The 19,159-nt window shown below is 35.6% G+C and overlaps 1 protein-coding gene across 6 annotated transcripts in view; it reads left to right on the top strand.

Annotated features, from left to right (window-relative positions):
* Positions 1-19,159, top strand: part of PCCA (propionyl-CoA carboxylase subunit alpha) — a 353,831-nt gene that overhangs the window by 124,137 nt on the left and 210,535 nt on the right. For all 6 annotated transcript variants that reach the window (XR_003791702.1, XR_003791703.1, XR_003791701.1 and 3 more), the window contains 3 exons: positions 2,764-2,842; positions 9,541-9,643; positions 16,282-16,376. Coding sequence is in view for 3 of the 6 variants with exons in the window: in XM_029210010.1 (XP_029065843.1) it covers positions 2,764-2,842; positions 9,541-9,643; positions 16,282-16,376 (277 nt within the window). In the remaining 3 variants the exon portion in view is untranslated. The remainder of the gene's footprint in view (positions 1-2,763; positions 2,843-9,540; positions 9,644-16,281; positions 16,377-19,159) is intronic.

Genomic DNA, 19,159 nt, shown 5'->3' with positions numbered 1-19,159 from the left:
TGTTCTAGACAAAAGTTGAACAGAGGAGTAAGTACTCCGGTGGATTAAAAAAAAAAATGTGAGAGAACATTAGTGGATATTTCATACCCAGGCTGGGAAAAGAGAGGAAGCAATAGCCATCAACTTGATCATTTCTGATTTTTTCCGGGATTGTCAACTTTTGACTGAATCTTTTTTTTTTCCTTTTTCGTCCAGTTCCTGGCACCCCATGGCTTACCCTAATTAGAGCCACAGGCACAATAAGAAAGAAGGGATGACGGACTGGGCTTTTTGATATTATTTAATATCATCTGTGTGGAATATTCTTTTCCCTGCTTTCCAAATAGCTAGATCTCATTTCTCCATAGCATGGTGACAGCGTAAAAATATGTACTGTCTGAAATTTAATGACTTACTTGGCATAAGAAATTGAGTAGAATACCTTACCATTATATTATTTTCAATTATAGCTCAAAAATTATATTAAGTTTGTGACTGTAATGTCCCTAACTTCTGCCAGTTTCTCCCTCTCTACCAGTTGTTTAATATTTGGCTTGTTAAATTTTTGTCAGGGAGTCTTCTCTTCTGGGTTATATGTATTCACAGGTCTAACACTGCATTGCCTCCTTTGGAGAGACCATATTGCAATTGTCTTATTATATATCGGCCTGTTGCCTGACAATTTCTCACCTTTTCTGAGCATACAATAGTTTCTTGTTGACAAATTATTTTATGTGTTTTGTTTTGCCATCTAGTTCCTTGTTACCAAGGACAATTTCCCAGTCTTATTTTGAACCTTACAAATCCCTATATAGTCCAGGGTCCATAGATGAATAAATGACTAAGATGAGATTAATACTGGAATCAGAATAACTGCAAATTTCCTAATCCTCAGCGGGAACTGAAAATAGTAGAGATATGGGATGTGGATATCATACCTCTCGTGGTTTCCTGTTCACATGGATAAATAGTTTTTGATGGTGAATTGATGACATGTTTTTTGGGGATAAAAAAGACCTTAAGTTGTTTTTAAAAGGATTTCTCAGGCATGCTGGTTTCTAATTTTTGGATATTGTTTCTTCACTGCTCAAAAACAAGCTAATTCTTCTTTACTGATCTCAGTCTAATTCCTTTATGTGGTACTCATTGTGAGGCTGCAGCACTGAGCAAGACAGACACCATTCTTATTACTCTCAAGCAGGATCTGTAGCATGCAAGAGTGTGTAGCGTAATGTGCTCCCAGTTTATGTTTTGAGTTCTCTTTTCCTCTGCCATCCTACAGATGCTCTGTGTGCTTCAAATTGTTTCAGTCCTTTCTTAACCCTGTCCTGTGCTTACCCCGCCTCCATTTCTGCTGTTCCTGCCTAACACGTTCATGTCCTGCTCGTCCTTCATAGCCTCATATAAATTGCCCTATCTATAATATGCTTTTCTTAATCCCTTTTCTCTTACCTTCCTGTGATTCTTCTCTGAATTCCCATTGAGAGAATTATTTGGGTACTTCCCCTCTTTCTTCCTAGATTATAAGGCTCCCAGTGTGAAAATACTATGTTCATCTTTCTTGTTCTTACTGCACTTAGTATTTATTGCTTTTAAAATGCTGTCCCACATAAGTCTATCTCACACAAACGTAACCAACATCAGAATTTTAAAAATTTAATTACTTATGAATCACTTAGGAAGCAAGTGCTATTTTAGCTAAGTTGAAGTTAAGTGATGTTTTGTGGTTTAGGGGTCAAAGGTCTATGACATTTGGCCCTGTCTTCCCTTTTCGTGAAGATCCTATAGCTAGAGTGTAGTGCTATTAGAGCATCACAGGTCAGGAAGAGTCTTTTAAGGGCTCACTGACCTCTTCTTTCTTCAGAAAAGATCATAAACAAGTGGTCTCAGACATGAATATCTCCACCTTATTGTCGGAGAACCTCTAAACAAAGAGACTTCACAGCTTTTCTTGATAAATCATTGTAGATGACTCATGCTGTCAGAAATTTTACTTTATAATAACTACTCTAAATACGCAATCCTCTTTACCAACAACAATTTTATTAATTTTCTCTTATAAAACTTTGGCTGGAAATGTCCTTTGTTTTGGGCCTGACTTTGTATTTTCATAATATTCCCGAAGTCTAGATATTTCATTGCCTGTTGACTGAGTGCCGTAGCTTCTCTACTGATATCAGCGAGCTCTGCATCTTCTGCTCCAGGCATAATATACCAGCCATGGCTTGATTTTTCCCAAAGCCATCATGTCAGTTCTTGCAGATAAAAGCTGCAGGGGTTCCCTGTGATTTTTCAGATGAAAATACCTCAAATACCTGTGAACCATTACTTTTGAAAAAAAAGGGAATTTAATTTGTTATGTATGCAAGCAGCAGTTTTGGGGAATCAAAAGAATGTGTGTGTGCGTGCGCGCACACACATGTGCGTGTGTGTTTCCTTAATGCTATAAAAGTTGTTTCTTATATCCTTGGTTAATTAATACTGTATCTATTTCCATTTTTGGAATCCACTTTCAAATTATGTTTTCTTAGCTTTTTATTTCATTATTGGGGAAAATGTTTTATTTATTGATACAAATAGTCTTTTTCTTTTAAAATGATCACACTCATTTAAAAAATATATGTAAGATCATTACACTGATATTATTTTCCTGACTCTAAAGAAAGGAACTTTTAAATGAATTAGTTATTGTCTTCTGTGTTATCAAACATGTGGTCAGTTGTCATGTTCATGCATCCAAATGATCAAAGTCTGAACTTCTGTCTAATTCTTCCCTGCTGTTAGGCTACCCTGTTATGATCAAGGCCTCAGCAGGTGGTGGTGGGAAAGGCATGCGAATCGCTTGGGATGATGAAGAGACCAGGTGAGATTCTGTCCAAAATATACTTTTGATGAAAATTGCAGTTACTAGAGTTTTATTAAACTGACAAGTAAACAGATACCAAAAGCATAATGGAATAGTTATAATAATCATCTAATTTTTACTCTTCTAGATGGGAAAAATTGAAATTATGCAGAAAAGTTTCTTATTTATATTTTGATGATGATTATCCTATTATCGAAAGGTTTTTACTTTCTTAAACATTAATACAGGATTATCTTTTTTTTTACAGTGTATTTTTAAAAATTATAGTCATGATTTTGTCTTCTAGGCAAAAATTACTAACGTTTGGCTATGTAATTCTGAATGTGATCAAAGATTTGAACCATATATATTTGAAAGCAGTCATAATTTTATCTGTTTATTAGTATGCATTTGCTTCCCTTTGCTTGTCTATAAAAACAGTGAACTACTATTATAACTTTATAGTGTGAAATATATTTCCTTTTGAATTTGAAATTATTGTATGTCCTTTATATGCAGTGCACTCTTATGAATTTAGAACACTTTCTTAGTAGTAGTTTCAGAAATCAAAAGAAACTTTTAAAACAAAAATTTAAAAACCTAATGTATTGATAACATCATGGGGATTAGAAAATAGTTTTTTTGAACAACTGCCTAGTACAAGCAGGTTTCAAGGGACTCTATTCAGATTTGTATTACATACTCCAAGGCTTGGCAGCAAGAGAGATTTATGTCATTTTTTGAAGGAGGAGAATTTAAAAAATCACTGAATTATTATCGTTAATGTTGCCTTTCCTGCCCTTTCTCTACCCAAAAGTAATTTGATCTTCCAAATGGTTAGTTCTGTTTTCTACCTTTCTTTTCCCTTTCTTCCTATTCCCTGAAATCTCTGAAAGAGAGAAATCTGGAGTAGTTGATGTGAAAGTCATCCAATACAAATCTAATTCAGAAATTAGGTTCTAAAGTGAACATGCAAGGTAAAAATCTCCTAGAGGCAATATATTACCCTTTAAAATCTGAGGGGAAGACGCCACACTGCAGACTTGTACAGATAGTTTTAACTCTAGAAGACAGTTGTCTCAGGACATCATTGTTTCTTTGGTTGTGTGTTAGAGGTGAGGTGATAATATGTGCCCAATACAGACCTTTCAGCCCCAGTCTCATGTTCAGTGTGGCACTGATACCAGATACTGACTGAGGTAACGTCAGATTCTCCTCTCCCATTTTACACTTACCCAGCATAAATAAACTCATTGCATGGATTGGTGATATTTGTTATTGAGATATTTGATACGGAGAGCCTCCTGTGTGACAGGCAGTGTTTTAGTAAGGTTCCAGGAATACAGCGATGAACAGAAACAGACAAAATAATCCACTCCCCTATGCAGTTCTCTTTCTCTATTCCTCTGTATCCAGTAGATAACTGGATCAGGAGTTCTTAACCTTTGAATTCACAGACCCGTAAAGTTCAGGGACGTTTGTGCGCCTGGATAAGGAAAAAAAGTACATATTTCTTTCACTAGCCTCTAACTGGAATTTAGTGTTTCCTCCAGTATAGACAAGCTACAATAGTAGTAGTATCTGTGGGACTTTTCACCCTTTAAGAGATCCCTTATATTATCACATTACATTGTTGCAGGTATCTCTAAGTTACAGTGATTGTGAGACTTGTTGTTGGAGCTTATTAACGAATAAAGAACAAAGTACATGATATCCCAAATTTGTTTTTAAAAAATATTTTGATACCTATATTTCAGTATAATTTGTTTCTTTTGCAATCCTATGCATATTCTTTTCTACATTTTAAATCACTTTGAACCTTATTTCGACAAGAGGGTCCTATACTGCATGATACTGCCAAAGGCATCCAGGACATAAACAAGGTTCAGAAACCCATTCTGGTAGGAAGAGACAAACAATGAACAAGATCGAAGTAAATCATATCCTGTTGTGGAAGGTGATAAACAATATAAGAAAAGTAAAGGAAGAAAGGAAGAGACATGGGGAGTGTTGGAGGGAATTCCCATTCTAAGCAGGATTGTCAGGGCTGTCCTCGCTGAGAAGGCACATTTGAGTGAGGAGGAAGAGTGTGGGGATTAGGATCCAGGCAAGGGAAGAGCAAGTGTGGAGGCTGTGACGCAGTAGCGTGTCTGGAGAGATCCAGCGCTGGCCAGCTGGTGGGGGCAGGGGGAGGAGTAGAAGGAAATGGGGAGCCGATTGTGTAGGACCTTGTAGGCCATTCTTAGTGAGATGGGGGGCTACTGGAAGGTTTGCGTAGGGAAGTCACAATCATGGAACTTCAACAAACTCCTAACATTATTTACATGTTTTGAATTATAAAAATTTTCAAACGTGCAAAGATGTAGAAGAATACAATGAACTTCTATATATGTATCATCCAGATTTACCAGTTGTCAAGATTTTGCGACTTGAGTTTTAAAAGGATCACTGATTGCTCTCTTGGCAATAGACTTAACAGGGGGCAGAATCATGAACTCTGGAATCAGGGAAACCCGTTGGGTTGAAATAATCCACGCAAAATAATGGTGATGGTGGCTTTCACCAGTGTAATGGTGGAAGTGGTAAGAAAGAGTTTAATTCTGAAAGTAAAGGCAACAGGATTTTCTGAGTGATTGGATATAGAGTTTGAGTACTTGAGGATGACTTGCAGGCCCTGTTTAAGTTACCTTATTTTTTTGCTCTTATTCTCTCTTTGGCCTTAGTGTTGATTTATAAGAATTAAATGGATATGCTGCAACACTAATTTACTTGAAAATTTCTTAGGAAATGCCAAAGAAGTTAAGGTCAGAGTGAGGGCGTTTATCTTCAGAACTGAGATGCTTAATTGAAGAATGGTCTGCTTCTTAGCCTCTCTCTGGAACTCTTTGCCTGGCGTGGTTCCTTTTGATAGTGGAGACTTGCAGAGCATTGGTTAACTATGTGAAATGTTTGAAGTTGGGCTGGCTAGTTGTTGTGTGTGGGTTGAAGCAGGCATAAGGGTAGGAGGCATACTTAGCCCCATTTTTACCACATAATTCGTCTTATTTGACTTTTGAAGTTCAGGTGTTGAAGCTATCTCTTGTGCTTTATTTGTAACCCCTGTGAGTTAGTGGACGTCTCCATGGTTTGGTTGGGCTTCCTCACGGGATGGTGACTTTAGACTTCTTACACAGTGACCCAGGGGTCCAAGAGTATTTGTTTCAAATGCAAGTGGAAGCTGTATCACTTTTTATGATCCAGTCTCATAAGCCCACAGCTTGCCTTCACCATATTTTGTTGATTACAAGTGAGCACAAATCCTACCTGAATTCAAGGGGAGGGGCGTTAGACTTCACTTCCTTGTGAAGGGGAGTGGCAAGTTTCTTAGAAGAGCATATGGAATGGGAGATGCTGTTGTGGCCATGTTTGGAAAAGACAATCTGCTACAGTCTATTGGTAGTAAAGAATGAGGTAATAAAGATGTTAAACACAACTTAATGGTTTTATAAGAGATGTGTATTTTGTGAACTCTTAATGTTTTTTTAACAGTGTTTTCCCCTTTTATATGGCACTTATATAGCCATTCCACTGAAAGCCTTAGCACTTATTTTTCATTATTGTTCTTAGGATCTCATATTTGTTATCAGTCATTTCTCCAGGGCTACTCTTAGTAACATAATCTTTTATGGTAGGATTACTGTTCAGTTTCTTGGCAATGAGATTTACTATGCTGCTTTTAACCAATGGATTTTAATTTAGAATTCAGTGATTTTGGAAATTGCTGTATCCATATATTGGGCATCTTTGGTAAATAAGTTAACCCTTTCTTGGTCAGTAAATGTCACATTGTTTCAAAATATTTTCATATAATTAGTAAAAATACATACATAAACAATTTTCTACCTAAAATTACTCTTTTCAACTTGATAAATAAGCCATCTCTAAAACTTTGTTGAAGTTAACAAAGGTATAACATTATTTGATATAATGATACAAGACCCTCATTTTAAAAATTTGCTCTGTATCCTCTGTTAATTTGGAAAAATCAAAACTTTGGAAAAATTGAGAGAACAGTCCAGAAAACACCCATATATTTGTCTTCTGGTGTCACCAACTGTTAATATCGTGCTGCACTGCATTTACTCCTTCCTCCCTCAAGGAAGACATTTTTGTGCATAATCCACAAAAATTTTAACATTCTTCAGATGGAAAACTTAGTAGCCATTAATTGCTTTATTCTTTTTTTTTTTTTTTAACGTCGTTATTGGAGTATAATTGCTTTACAATGGTGTGTTAGTTTCTGCTTTATAATTTTGCTTTATTCTTTTATCTTAAGGAGTGTGTCCCTCTTGTAACATCTTCAGGGAAGTAACATCTATACTTATCTTAGAATCTTTAGAACATCTGAAAGATTTTAAAAAATACAGTGTTTGTTGTATAATAAATTAGGGTAAGAGTCATGGAGGTTGTTGAAAGTAGACTCAGATATTTTCATAATAATCTCTGGCTTTCTTTTCCTTATCCCTATTTATTTATTTAACATCTTTTTTGGAGTATAATTGCTTTACAATGGTTTGTTAGTTTCTGCTGTATAACAAAGTGAATCAGCTATACATATACATATATCCCCATATCTCCTCCCTCTTGGGTGTCCCACCCTCCCTATCCCACCCCCCCATCCCACCCCTCTAGGTGGACACAAAGCACCGAGCTGATCTTCCTGTGCCATGCGGCTGCTTCCCACTAGCTATCGATTTTACATTTGGTAGTGTATATATGTCCATGCCACTCTCTCATTTCATCCCAGTTTACCCTTCCCCCTCCCCGTGTCCTCAGGTCCATTCTCTACGTCTGCATCTTTATTCCTGTCCTACCCCTAGGTTCTTCAGAACCATTTTTTTTTTTTTTTAGATTCCATGTATATGTGTTAGCATACGGTATTTTTTTTTGTTTCTTTTTATGGCTGAGTAATATTCCATTGTATATATATGTGCCACGTCTTCTTTATCCATTCATCTGTCAGTGGACACTTAGGTTGCTTCCATGTCCTGGCTGTTGTAAATAGAGCTACAGTGAACATTGTGGTACATGACTCTTTTTGAATTACGGTTTTCTCAGGGTATATGCCAGTAGTGGGATTGCTGCCTTATGCCAATTTAAATGAAATGTTATGGCATACATGGAAAATTGATCATGTCTACATTTTGGAGTAACCTCACTAGACTTTAGGTGTTGTGAGGGCAGTTTCTGTTTTAATTTTGTATTTCCATCACATATATATATGCACCAGGCACATAGTTTCATGAGTAGTAAGTATTTATTGAATGAATGTATTACTGAGTGCTACAAATGATCTAAATGCAGTTTTCCATGAGCTCTAAAACATGTTGGTAATGCTTTCAAATCTGATAATTTATTTGGGTGACTTTGATTTTTAAAATTTTTGGTATCTTTGATTTAAATGCAAAATGAAAACTTTAAAATCATTAGAGCAGAGACAAACTGTAAAGTACTATGTTTTTTCCTTGTGAATCATTGTATCCCACCTAATAAAAAGTTAGTTATATGGTATTGAAAACAATGATTCATTTTGCTTTCATTTCTTCGAGGTTTGTAGTCTCCTGAGATCTAAACTCCATTCCCTAAAATCAAGGGAGTAATGGAGGACTAAGAACACGTGATACCTTTTTTCTGAGAATGCTGAGAAATAGAAATTTTTGCAGTATGTTTTCAAATTTATCCTTCTAGTCTGTGTTTACTTGCAATGTTGTATTTTCCAAGCACACAAACAAATGAGATAGTTATTTCTAATATTGCCAGATGGAGTGTTTGCAAATGAAAGGATTAAAAGAATTTTAATGTTGAACATTAAATACAGGTATTTGATTTGAAGATTAAGAAACTATTAATTACATATAAAAGGAATTAAATTTTATACTCGAGTATATCAGTGAATGGAATATAACATACTCTAGTTAGTGTTAGGTAAGCAAGTTTGAGTTTTTAATAGACTGAGTGAAATTTCAACGTGTATGACTTTAGTAAGCATATTTTAATAATGATAATGTTTAAGTTATAGTTTGGAAATAAAATATACAAAGCAATAATTAAATTCATATTTTTATTTTAAAAAATCGAACCTTTTCTCTTTTAATTATTATTTTTGAACAATTTTAAAGAAGATAAAATTGTAATGATCTGTATGGATGTGTGGGAGGTCATTGCTTTTAAAGTTGTGTATTTAAAATATCAGGGAGTCTTCTTGAGGACCCTCCTTTTGTATTCTTACTGAGTATATTTGCTGCCCCAGTTGTGCAGTCGTCTAGGTCCTTTACATTTTTGTGTGCATCTTCTGACTTTTGAGTCAAATGTATATGCATTTTTATATATTTTTATTAGTGGAATTAAGGTATAGTAAGGTCAGAGAAATGAAATTTTATATGATTTGTATGGTTTATTAAAAATACCTCATTTTTAACAGTTGGTGAAATAAGTATTGGTATTCTTGTTTCTATAAAAATCTAGGATCAGGGAAATTAAAGCATTCACCCAGAGTCACAGAGCTAGTGAGTAGAAGAGTTGTTCAACCAAAATTAATTGAGTTATTTGTATATTATAAGTGAAATTTTCTCTGCTTTGTTCAGAAGTAAGCACAAATAAACCTTTAATTAGTTTTCTTTTATATTGAGGGCTGTATTTGTTTTGTGTTCATTTGACTGTTTTGTTTTTCTTTACAGGGATGGTTTTAGATTTTCATCTCAAGAAGCTGCTTCTAGTTTTGGTGATGATAGGCTACTAATAGAAAAATTTATTGATAACCCTCGTCATATAGAAGTCCAGGTTGGTACATTTTAAGATATCTTTTGAATTATTATAACTTTAAAATAATATTACTTACTCCTATTAGAAACACACCCTTTCTTACATTTAGAATGATTGTGAAAGTTCCGGTATGTTCGAATAAGTATGAAATAGAGAATGTACATAAGTTGATCGCCTCCCTTTGGAGTCTGGTATCCTTTTTTCAAAGTGCCAGAATGTTGATTGGATGGGGAATGATACAGAAGCCCAGCTCCAGAAAGCGATAGCCACAAGATGTCCGTGCAGGCAGAATATATTCTACCTAGAGGCGCACTCAGTCTCCTTCTGATACTGGGCCACTTTGGGGCATTTTTAAAAGAAAAGTGCCTGACCTGGACGCTTATATCATTTCAGTTCACAGATGTCTGTGTGGCTTATTGTGGCAGGCGTTCTGCTATTGGATAGAGATGAATAAATCATTTCTTCTACTCAGATTAAGATTGTAATCCATCTTTTAAAGTGGTTGTGGAGGTGTGGCTTTCAGCAAAATAAAATGTTTTTTTTTCTGAAATAAAACACAGACGAAGAAGGAAAGTCTGCCGAAATTTTTGTTTTTCTGTCAGAAATGCCTTTTGCTAATTTTACACATTGTGGCTATGAATTGATATGTAACAATTGAAATTGATAAAATATAAATATCAGATTAGAAATCATATTGAAATGAAAGTATTATTATTTTTTTCTTAATTTTGTGTGGATAGAGTTCCAGAAAATTAAATAAAAGGTTATTTGCTGCCCTTGTAACTTTCTGATGGGGCATAATAAAACAAAGTCTTAGATTTTGTCATTGTGTTTTCTAAGTTTAATCATCACTTTACATAGATATTATTTCTAGTTAGGAAATCTTCATGTAGATCCTCAAATCTTCCAGAGTGGAAAAAACAAATTGCAAACATATAATCCATTTATATTTTTAAAACATTGAACGTAATGTATTTCTTTCTGAGGCTAGCAGATTTTGTTTTGTTTGTTAGTTTTTGTTTTTAGATATTCTAAATTGAAATATCACATATACAGTGAAGTCCACCTAAGTGTACAATTTAGTAAAAATTTATTTATATACATATATAACTGTGTAACAACCATCCAGATCTGTATATGGATCATTTCTGTTATATCAAAAGATTCTTTCATACCACTTCCAGTCAGTCCTTCTCCTTAGCCACCAAAATTAACTGCTGTTCTGACATCTAATACCATAGATTGTTTTTGTTTGTTCTTAAACTGCATATAAATGGAATCATATGGTACATACTTGCTTGTGCTGGCTTCTTTCACACAACATCATATCTGAGGTTCATGAGGCTGTGCATTATCATTCACTCAAAAATTGCTCTGTGGTGTTCCATTATTTGAATAATCTGCAATGTATCCATTTTTCTGATGGTGAACCTTTAGGTTGTTTCCATTTTTTGATGTTATGAATAAACTGCTATGTCTTTTTCTGAACGTACATACTTTCGCATATACTGAGGAGAGGGATTGTTGAATTACATGGTCAGGTTATGTTTAGTTCTGATAGATACTGTGGTTGTTCTATCAATAAAATATACTCCTGCCCATGATATATGAATGTTTCCAGTTCAGCCATCTTTTCCAACATTTGGTGTTCTCAGTTTTTTAATGTTTAGCCATGTTGTTGGACATGTAATAGTATCTCTTGTAATTTGCATTTCCCTGATGAATATTGATGCTGAGCATGTTTTTATACGTTGATTGACCAAAACTGGATATCTTATCTTGTGAAGCGACTGCTCAAGTCTCACCCTTGCCCCCCTTTTTCAAATTAGATTTTTTGGAATTATTGAGTGTTCAGGGTTCTATATCTATTTTGATTATGAGTCCTTCACCATACACACACACACACACACACACCCCATATATTCCCCCCATCTGTGAATTACCTATTCACTTTATTAATAATGTCTTTCAAGGAATAGAAGTTCTCAATTTTGTTGAAGTCCAGTTTAAGTCCAATTTGCGTACCCAAGTTAGGAGCTTTATTGTTTTAGGTTTGGTATTTAGGCCTGTTACTCTCTTTGAATTTTTTTGTTTGTTTGATGTGAGATGGAGTCAAAGTAAATTTTCTTACATTCTCATACCCAATTTTTCCAGCATCATTTATTGTGGTGTACATTTGCTGTAAATTAAGTGACATTTGGTCACTGTCTTAATTATTTTGCTTTTGTAGTAAGTGTAAAAATCTGGTACTGTAAGTGCTCTAAATTTATTGTTTTTCTTCAGATAATGTTGGCTTTTTTTATATTCTTTGAGTTTCCCTATAACCTTTAGACTTTGTCTTGTCAATCTGTCTCTACCTTCTACCTACATTCCCACCCTCTCCCCACATCAGATGGGATTTGGATTATATTGAATCTAGAGATTATTCTGGGGAGAATTAACATCTTAACAATATTGAGTTTTATAAGCCATGAACTAGAATATCTCTTCATGTATTTATATCTTTAATTTCTCTCAGCATTTTTTTGCAGTTTGGAGTGTAGAGGTTTTATCTATCTTTCATTAGATTTATTCCTGGATGTCTGATAAGTTTTGACACTATTATAAATGTTATTTTCTAAATTTCATTTACCTATTGATTGTTGCTTATATGTAGCAACAATTGAATTTTATGTATTAATCTTGTATCCAGTGTCCTTTTTAAATCCACTTGTCTATTTTTTGTGTTTTGGTTATCTATTGCTGAGTGATTAACCATCCCAAAATACAGTGATTTGAAACATTTAAGGTTGTACAACAGTGTGAATGTACTTATTTAATGCCACTGAGTTGTACACTTAAAAATGGTTACAATGGGGCTTCCCTGGTGGCGCAGTGGTTGAGAGTCTGCCTGCCGATGCAGGGGCCGCAGGTTCATGCCCCAGTCCGGGAAGATCCCACATGCCGCGGAGCGGCTGGGCCCATGAGCCATCGCCGCTGAGCCTGCGCGTCCGGAGCCTGTGCTCCGCAACAGGAGAGGCCACAGCAGTGAGAGGCCCGCGTACCGCAAAAAAAAAAAAAAAAAGTTTACAATGGTAAATTTTACCTATATTTTGCCACAATGAAAAAAACTGCACAACATTTAACTATTTCTTATAATTCTGTGGGTTGATTTGGTTCGGCTGGGCACATCTTTTGCCTCACTAGGTGTCTGTCCACTGGGGCAGTAGTCATGTTGGGGCTTGACTGGTTTGGAACATCCAACGTTAGTGCCTTGGAGGATTGACTTGAAGGTGAGGTCAGCCAAGACATGGGACAGCTGGGCCTCTCTCTTTCTCTCTTTATTCATTCTTGGGGCATTTCCACATGACTTCTCCATGTGGAATTTCTATCAGGATATCCAGACTTCTTATATTGAGTATCAGAGCTATGTGAAGTAGCCATTCTGTCTTTTAAAGTTTAGGTGGCACAGGAGCACTTTTGTGGCATTTTGCAAGTCACTTGGCCAGCCTAGAATCATTGCCATAAGTGCTTATGCAAGGGTGCGCATACCAGGGTTTGTTATATTCAGGGCTATTTTTGGATACTAGTTATCACAACCCTTTCTGCGGCCCCCAATGCTTATGTCCTTCCATAGGCAGAATATACCTACCTTCCTTCCAAGACCAGAATCTCATATTCAGACTTGGTTCAGGTATAGACGAGACTTCTTGTGTATGGTTTCTCAAGAGCAGTTTTTGTGATGTGAAGATCTCTGTATTTAAAGACAATGTGACACTCAGTTATCAAAAATACAATGATGAGTAAAGGATATGACACTGCAATGAATATCCCCTATTCAACAAGGTAGAAAAAGGGAGGCACACAGTATTCAATGGTTCTTAGCAATCGAAACCCAGAAATTTAAGCTGAGAGATCCCTTTGGAGGGTTTTGTAATAATTCTTGTGGGAGAGGGTAGCACCTTGGGCCAGCGTGTGGTGGAGGTGGTGAGATGTGATTGAATTCTGGATATTTTGTGAAGGTAGACCAGATTTTCTAAAGATCAGATGTGATGTATAAGAAAAAAATAAGGCATCAAAGATAGTTTTAGGCTTTTGGCCTGATGAATTATAAGAATGGGACTGTCTTACTGAGAAGGGAAAGACTGTGAGAGGTAAATGTTTTGGGGGGGAGGAAATCAGGGTATGAAGATGGACCAATGAAGGTTGAGATGCCCATTAGATATCAAAATGTAGGTGTTGAGTAGACTGTTGGATATTTAAGTCTGTAATTTAGGGGAGATATTTGGGCTACCCTTCCTGTAAGATCCTAGAGGTAAAATTAATTTTCCCCCCTTTTCTATATTCCCCATCTAGCACTTACTTGTGCTATTCCAAGACCACTTACACCATTTTATCTTTAGCTATCAGACTTTCCTCATAGACGAAGAAGTCCTTGAGGACAGAGGCTGGATCTTATTCATTTGTTTTCCCTAGCAACCAGGCAGTGTCCTTCACATTACTAATACTCAGTAAATGTTTGTTCAATTGTTTTAAATAATTATATTTCTACATAAGCTTTTAGTTTATTTTAATTAACCGTGGCGTATATCCTGTCCGATATTTTTAAACTTAGGTGAAAATATCTCCCAGTAACTTAAATAGGCAACACAGATGTTTCCCATATCTGATCTACACTTGGAAGGTTTTTTACTTATTTTCTTCAGTTTTAATTAATTAATGTTAGATAATTTGTGCACATGATAAAGGGTATTCAATGAAAAGTAAGCCTTCTTTCACCCTTGTCTCCAAGTCCCCTGGTTTCTATCCCTAGAAGCAGGCACTGTTACTGTTTTTTGAATATCCTGCCATAGTCTGTGAAGTATATACATGTATATCAACTATTGTTTTTCACACGAGCTATCACATACTCTCTTCTTTCTTGTGCTGAAACTGTGTACTGGCAATAGGAATGGCACAGCTCTGTGTGGTTTAAACCAGGGCACTGATGGCATTTTATGGGCTGGATCCATGGATGTTAAAGGGCTTGCCATTATGTGGAGCAGTCTATTATGATAAAGCTTTTTCAGTAAGCAGTATATCTGGGAGATCTTTCCATATTCAGTACGTGCATATCTGTAAAGGGCTATATTAAAAGTTTAAAAAACTCATGATGTGTTTAAGTATTAACTTCCCTTACAAGCACTTTTTATTTATGATGTTTTCTGGTTACTTTGTCTCTTCATTTGATTAATGGAATTCCCTGGTTGTCCAGTGGTTAGGACTTGGCACTTTCACTGCCCTGGCCTGGGAACTAAGATCCCACAAGCTGCGTGGCACAGTTACACAGACTTCAGGGAAAAACAAACTTGATTCTGTGTATATTTGAATCTGATATTTTACAGTTGAAAATGTTTCTAAGAATTCTTGGTTATTGTGGCTTTATTTCTTGGAGACTAAGTCTACTTTCACTTCCACGTCAATTAGAATAAAAAAGGAGGTAGAATAAATTTAACGTTTAAAAATAGTTCTAGATGTACTTCATGCAGTCACCTTTGAGTCTTAGAAATAAAATTCCAGCTTACTGGCATTTCATTAATGTTTTCCTTTGGAAGCATTCTTGAGGTTTAGGTAGGTTTTATTTCCTAAAAATTAACCTTGTAGTCATTTATTAACTGTTCATTTTATAGTTTTATTATACTTGTTAAACCATGATCTCTTTTGATTTGATGTTTTCAGCAGCCATATAAAATATTAAGATGACATTATCTACTGTTTATAATGCATGGGAAAACAGTGACTTGCCCAGAGAGGTGGCATAGCTGTTTGGAGCTTAAGCTAGTGCCTTGATTTTGGCTTCTAGAAGAGCTTTTACCCCCGTGAACTTAAATATATGCATTCAGTAGTATGCATCTACTCCTTAATCATGAAAATAGATTAATCTATTTCTGATCAAATATTCTATGCAAAAACATTAATAAAGAGCATGTTTTACTGTTTCCAGATTTAGCTAATAAGATATATGTTAAATTTGAATTTCAGATAAACAGTGATTTTTTTTTTAAAGTAAAAGTATGTCCCATTCAGTATTTGGGATATATTTTTATTAAAATTTTTATTAAAATTAAAAACTCCAGTTTATTTCCCATTATTACAAATGGGAAAAAGCATAATGTTATATATTAACCCCAGACCTTTTACCCGTTTCTTATAACAAAAATAAAGCACAGTAAAAATATCCATATATAAGTAACAGACCACATACTGGTTGTAAATGAAATAGCATTTCCTGATCAACAGACGTGATAATATTAACAACGAACAGATGTTTGTAATAATCCTTGCGGCTCTCCTTCGTGCCCTTGAAATCTAGAATATATTCCCTTTATTGATACTCATTGTCCCTCACAAAATTGGTACAATTGATTCTCATGTTTTACCCAGTGTATTGGAAATGTAAGATGAGAATTTTTTCCTCAAGTCTTTAATAGAAGTGTTCAGTTGAGTTTTGGAGTGGTAAATATAAAATTTTCCTCCACTAATGTCAACCAAAAGAAGACTGTATTTGAGAGGTATATATGTTTTATGAGGTTGGAGTATTAAAATCCAAGGGGTGTTGCGTGGAGAAAATGTTAATTGGGCACATATGCTATGGAGATGGCTCTGTAATTTTTCAAGTGGTATTATTGCTCTTTCAGGTTTTAGGTGATAAACATGGGAATGCTTTGTGGCTCAATGAAAGAGAGTGCTCAATTCAGCGAAGAAATCAGAAGGTGGTAGAGGAAGCACCAAGGTAAGAGCTTCTCCCAGGGAAACTTTATAGTAGTCTGATTTTTATATATTTCACATATTTCTTTCCCATTTTATTAGCTAAAATTGCTTTAATAGTAATAGTAGAATGCATTAGTGTGTATATATTAAAAATTCTCCTCATTGAGGTATAATTGACACATAATTATCTCTTGAACAGCACAGTTGTTAAGGATGCTGACCCTCCATGCAATTGGAAATCCACATATAACGTTTAAAGTAAGCCCTCTGTATATGTGGTTCCTCTGTATCTGCAGTCAACTGACCTTGGATCTTGTAGCACTGTAATATTTAGTATTGAAAAGTGTAAATGGATCCTTGCAGTTCAAACCTGTGTTGTTCAGGGGTCAACTATATTATATTAGTTTAAGGTTTACAATATAACGATTCAATATTTGTATATATTGTGAAATCACCATAGGAAGTCTAGTTAACATCCGTCACCATATATAGTTAACAGAATTTTTTTTTGTAATGAGAACTTTTAAGAGCTACTCTCTTAGCAACTGTCAAATAAGCAATACAGTATTATCTATAGTCACCATGCTGTACATTGCATCTCAACGACTTATTTATAGCTGTAAGTTTGTACTGTTTATGTCCCCCTGCCCCTCAACCGTCAATCTGATTTCTGCATCTATGAGCTTGTTTTTTTTTTTTTTTAAAGATTCCACGTATAACTGAGATCATACAGTGTTTGTCTTTCTCTGTCTGACTTATTTCAGTTAGCATAATGCCCTCAAAGTCCATCCATGTTGTCACAAATGGCGAGATTTCATTCGTTTTTGGTTTTGGGGTTTTTGTTTTTGGCTATGCAGCTTGTAGGATCTTAGTTCCCTGACCAGGGTTTGAACCTGCACCCTTGGCAGTGAAAGCACGGAGTCCTAACCACTGGACTGCCAGGGAATTGCCAAGATTTCATTCTTTTTTATGGTTGAATAATATTCCACTGCATATGTGTATGTGGTGTGTGTATATATATATACATATATATAATATACATACATATATATATACCACATTTCTTCATCCATGCATCAGTGGACACTTAGGTTGTTTCCATGTCTTGGCTATTATAAATAATGCTGCAGTGGACATGGGGGTGCATGTTTCTTTACAAGTTTGTGTTTTTGTTTTCTTTGGATATATACCCAGAAGTGGAATTGCTGGATCATATGGTAGTTCTGTTTTTAACTTTTAAAGTAACTTCCATACTCTCTTCCATAATGGCTGCGCCAATTTACATTCCTACCAACAGTGCACAAGGGTTCCCTTTTCTTCACATCCTTGCCAACACTTGTTATTTCTTGTCTTTCTGATAATAGCCATCCTAGCAGGTGTGAGGTGATATCTCATTGTGGTTTTGATGTACATTTCCCTGATGATCAGTGCTGTTGAGCACATTTACATGTGTGCGTTGGTGATCTGTGTGTTTTCTTTGGAAAAGTGTCTATTTAGATCTTTTGCCCATTTTAAAATCAGATTTTTTTCCTGTTATTGGGTTGTATGAATTCTTTATGTATATTGAGTACTAACCCCTTATCAGACATATGATTTGCAAATATTTTCTTCTATTCAGTAGGTTACCTTTTCATTTTGTTGATAGTTTCCTTGGCTGTGTAGAAGCTTTTTAGTTTGAAGTGGTCTTAATGTATATTTTTATAATTAAGAATTTGCCACTTGATCTTTCTCAGTACTTCAATGCATGAAAGTGAGAGAATACTTGAACAAGAAGTTGGGGTTTCATTAGAGGAAAAAGTGGGGTGATAACCCACTCTGACTCCCATAGTCTTCTAGGTAGCCTAGACCCTGTTGGTGTGTCTGAGCATGTGGAATTTCTGGGATACCTACCTTCTAGGCTCTCCAGTTGCCAAAAGTTTCATAAAGTTGATCCTGAATTTCCCGAGTTTATCCTACCATGAAAAGGCTTTTGGGACATGGTTCTTAGAGATTCCTTGATTCATCAGAACTACTTTGGGCACTTCTCCAAGCCACCTATCATGTGTTTGGTGTAGCAATTTCATGGAGCTTCATTTCTACTTTGACGCTAGTTTGGTATTTATATATATTCTGGTTTCCTCTTAGTTCTTAAAAATCCCCAGTTGAGTGTTCATTGGTATATTTAGTAACTAGACATTAAGGAATATAACCAATTGTAGCTTAATCAGCATAGCCAGTGTGCCTTGAAAAAGTGTGCGCGTGTGATTTCTGAAAAGATTAGGTCTGAATATGAGTGGATTTTTAAAATCACAGAGTATTGTTAAAAATCAAATCCTATATCCCCCCCCCCAAATTATAGATTTAAATATCCAACAGTCTACTCAACACCTACATTTTGATATCTAATGGGCATCTCAACCTTCATTTGTCCATCTTCATACCCTGATTTCCTCCCCCAAAACATGCACCTTTCAGAGTCCTTCCCATCTTCACCATGCTGTGAAGAACAGCCCTTTGTGGCCTACATGGGGTGTAGCCCTTTATCTCTTGGCCCATGTAAGACGAATGGAAGAAGAGAACCAAAAGGAATGTTCTATGTCTTTAGGAAGAGTCCTAGAAGCTGCCAGCGTTGTTGACTTGGCAGTGATCCGAAGTTAGGTACTTTCCTAGGGAGTCTGGGATATGTCTGTTTTCCCGAAGTCACCATGTGCCCAGCTAGTTGAATGGAAAAAGGGGACAGGGGGTGATGGTAGAACAGTAATAGTCTCTGACACACCACTTTTGCAGTCTTATGTTTTCTTATCTTCTTGTCTTAACACTTCCAAT

Source organism: Monodon monoceros, unplaced genomic scaffold (genome assembly GCF_005190385.1).
Source record: "Monodon monoceros isolate NGI ecotype Baffin Bay Population unplaced genomic scaffold, NGI_Narwhal_1 Super_Scaffold_8, whole genome shotgun sequence".
In the NCBI taxonomy this organism is placed as follows: Eukaryota; Metazoa; Chordata; class Mammalia; order Artiodactyla; family Monodontidae; genus Monodon; species Monodon monoceros.
This window is presented reverse-complemented; position numbering and strand designations above follow the sequence as displayed.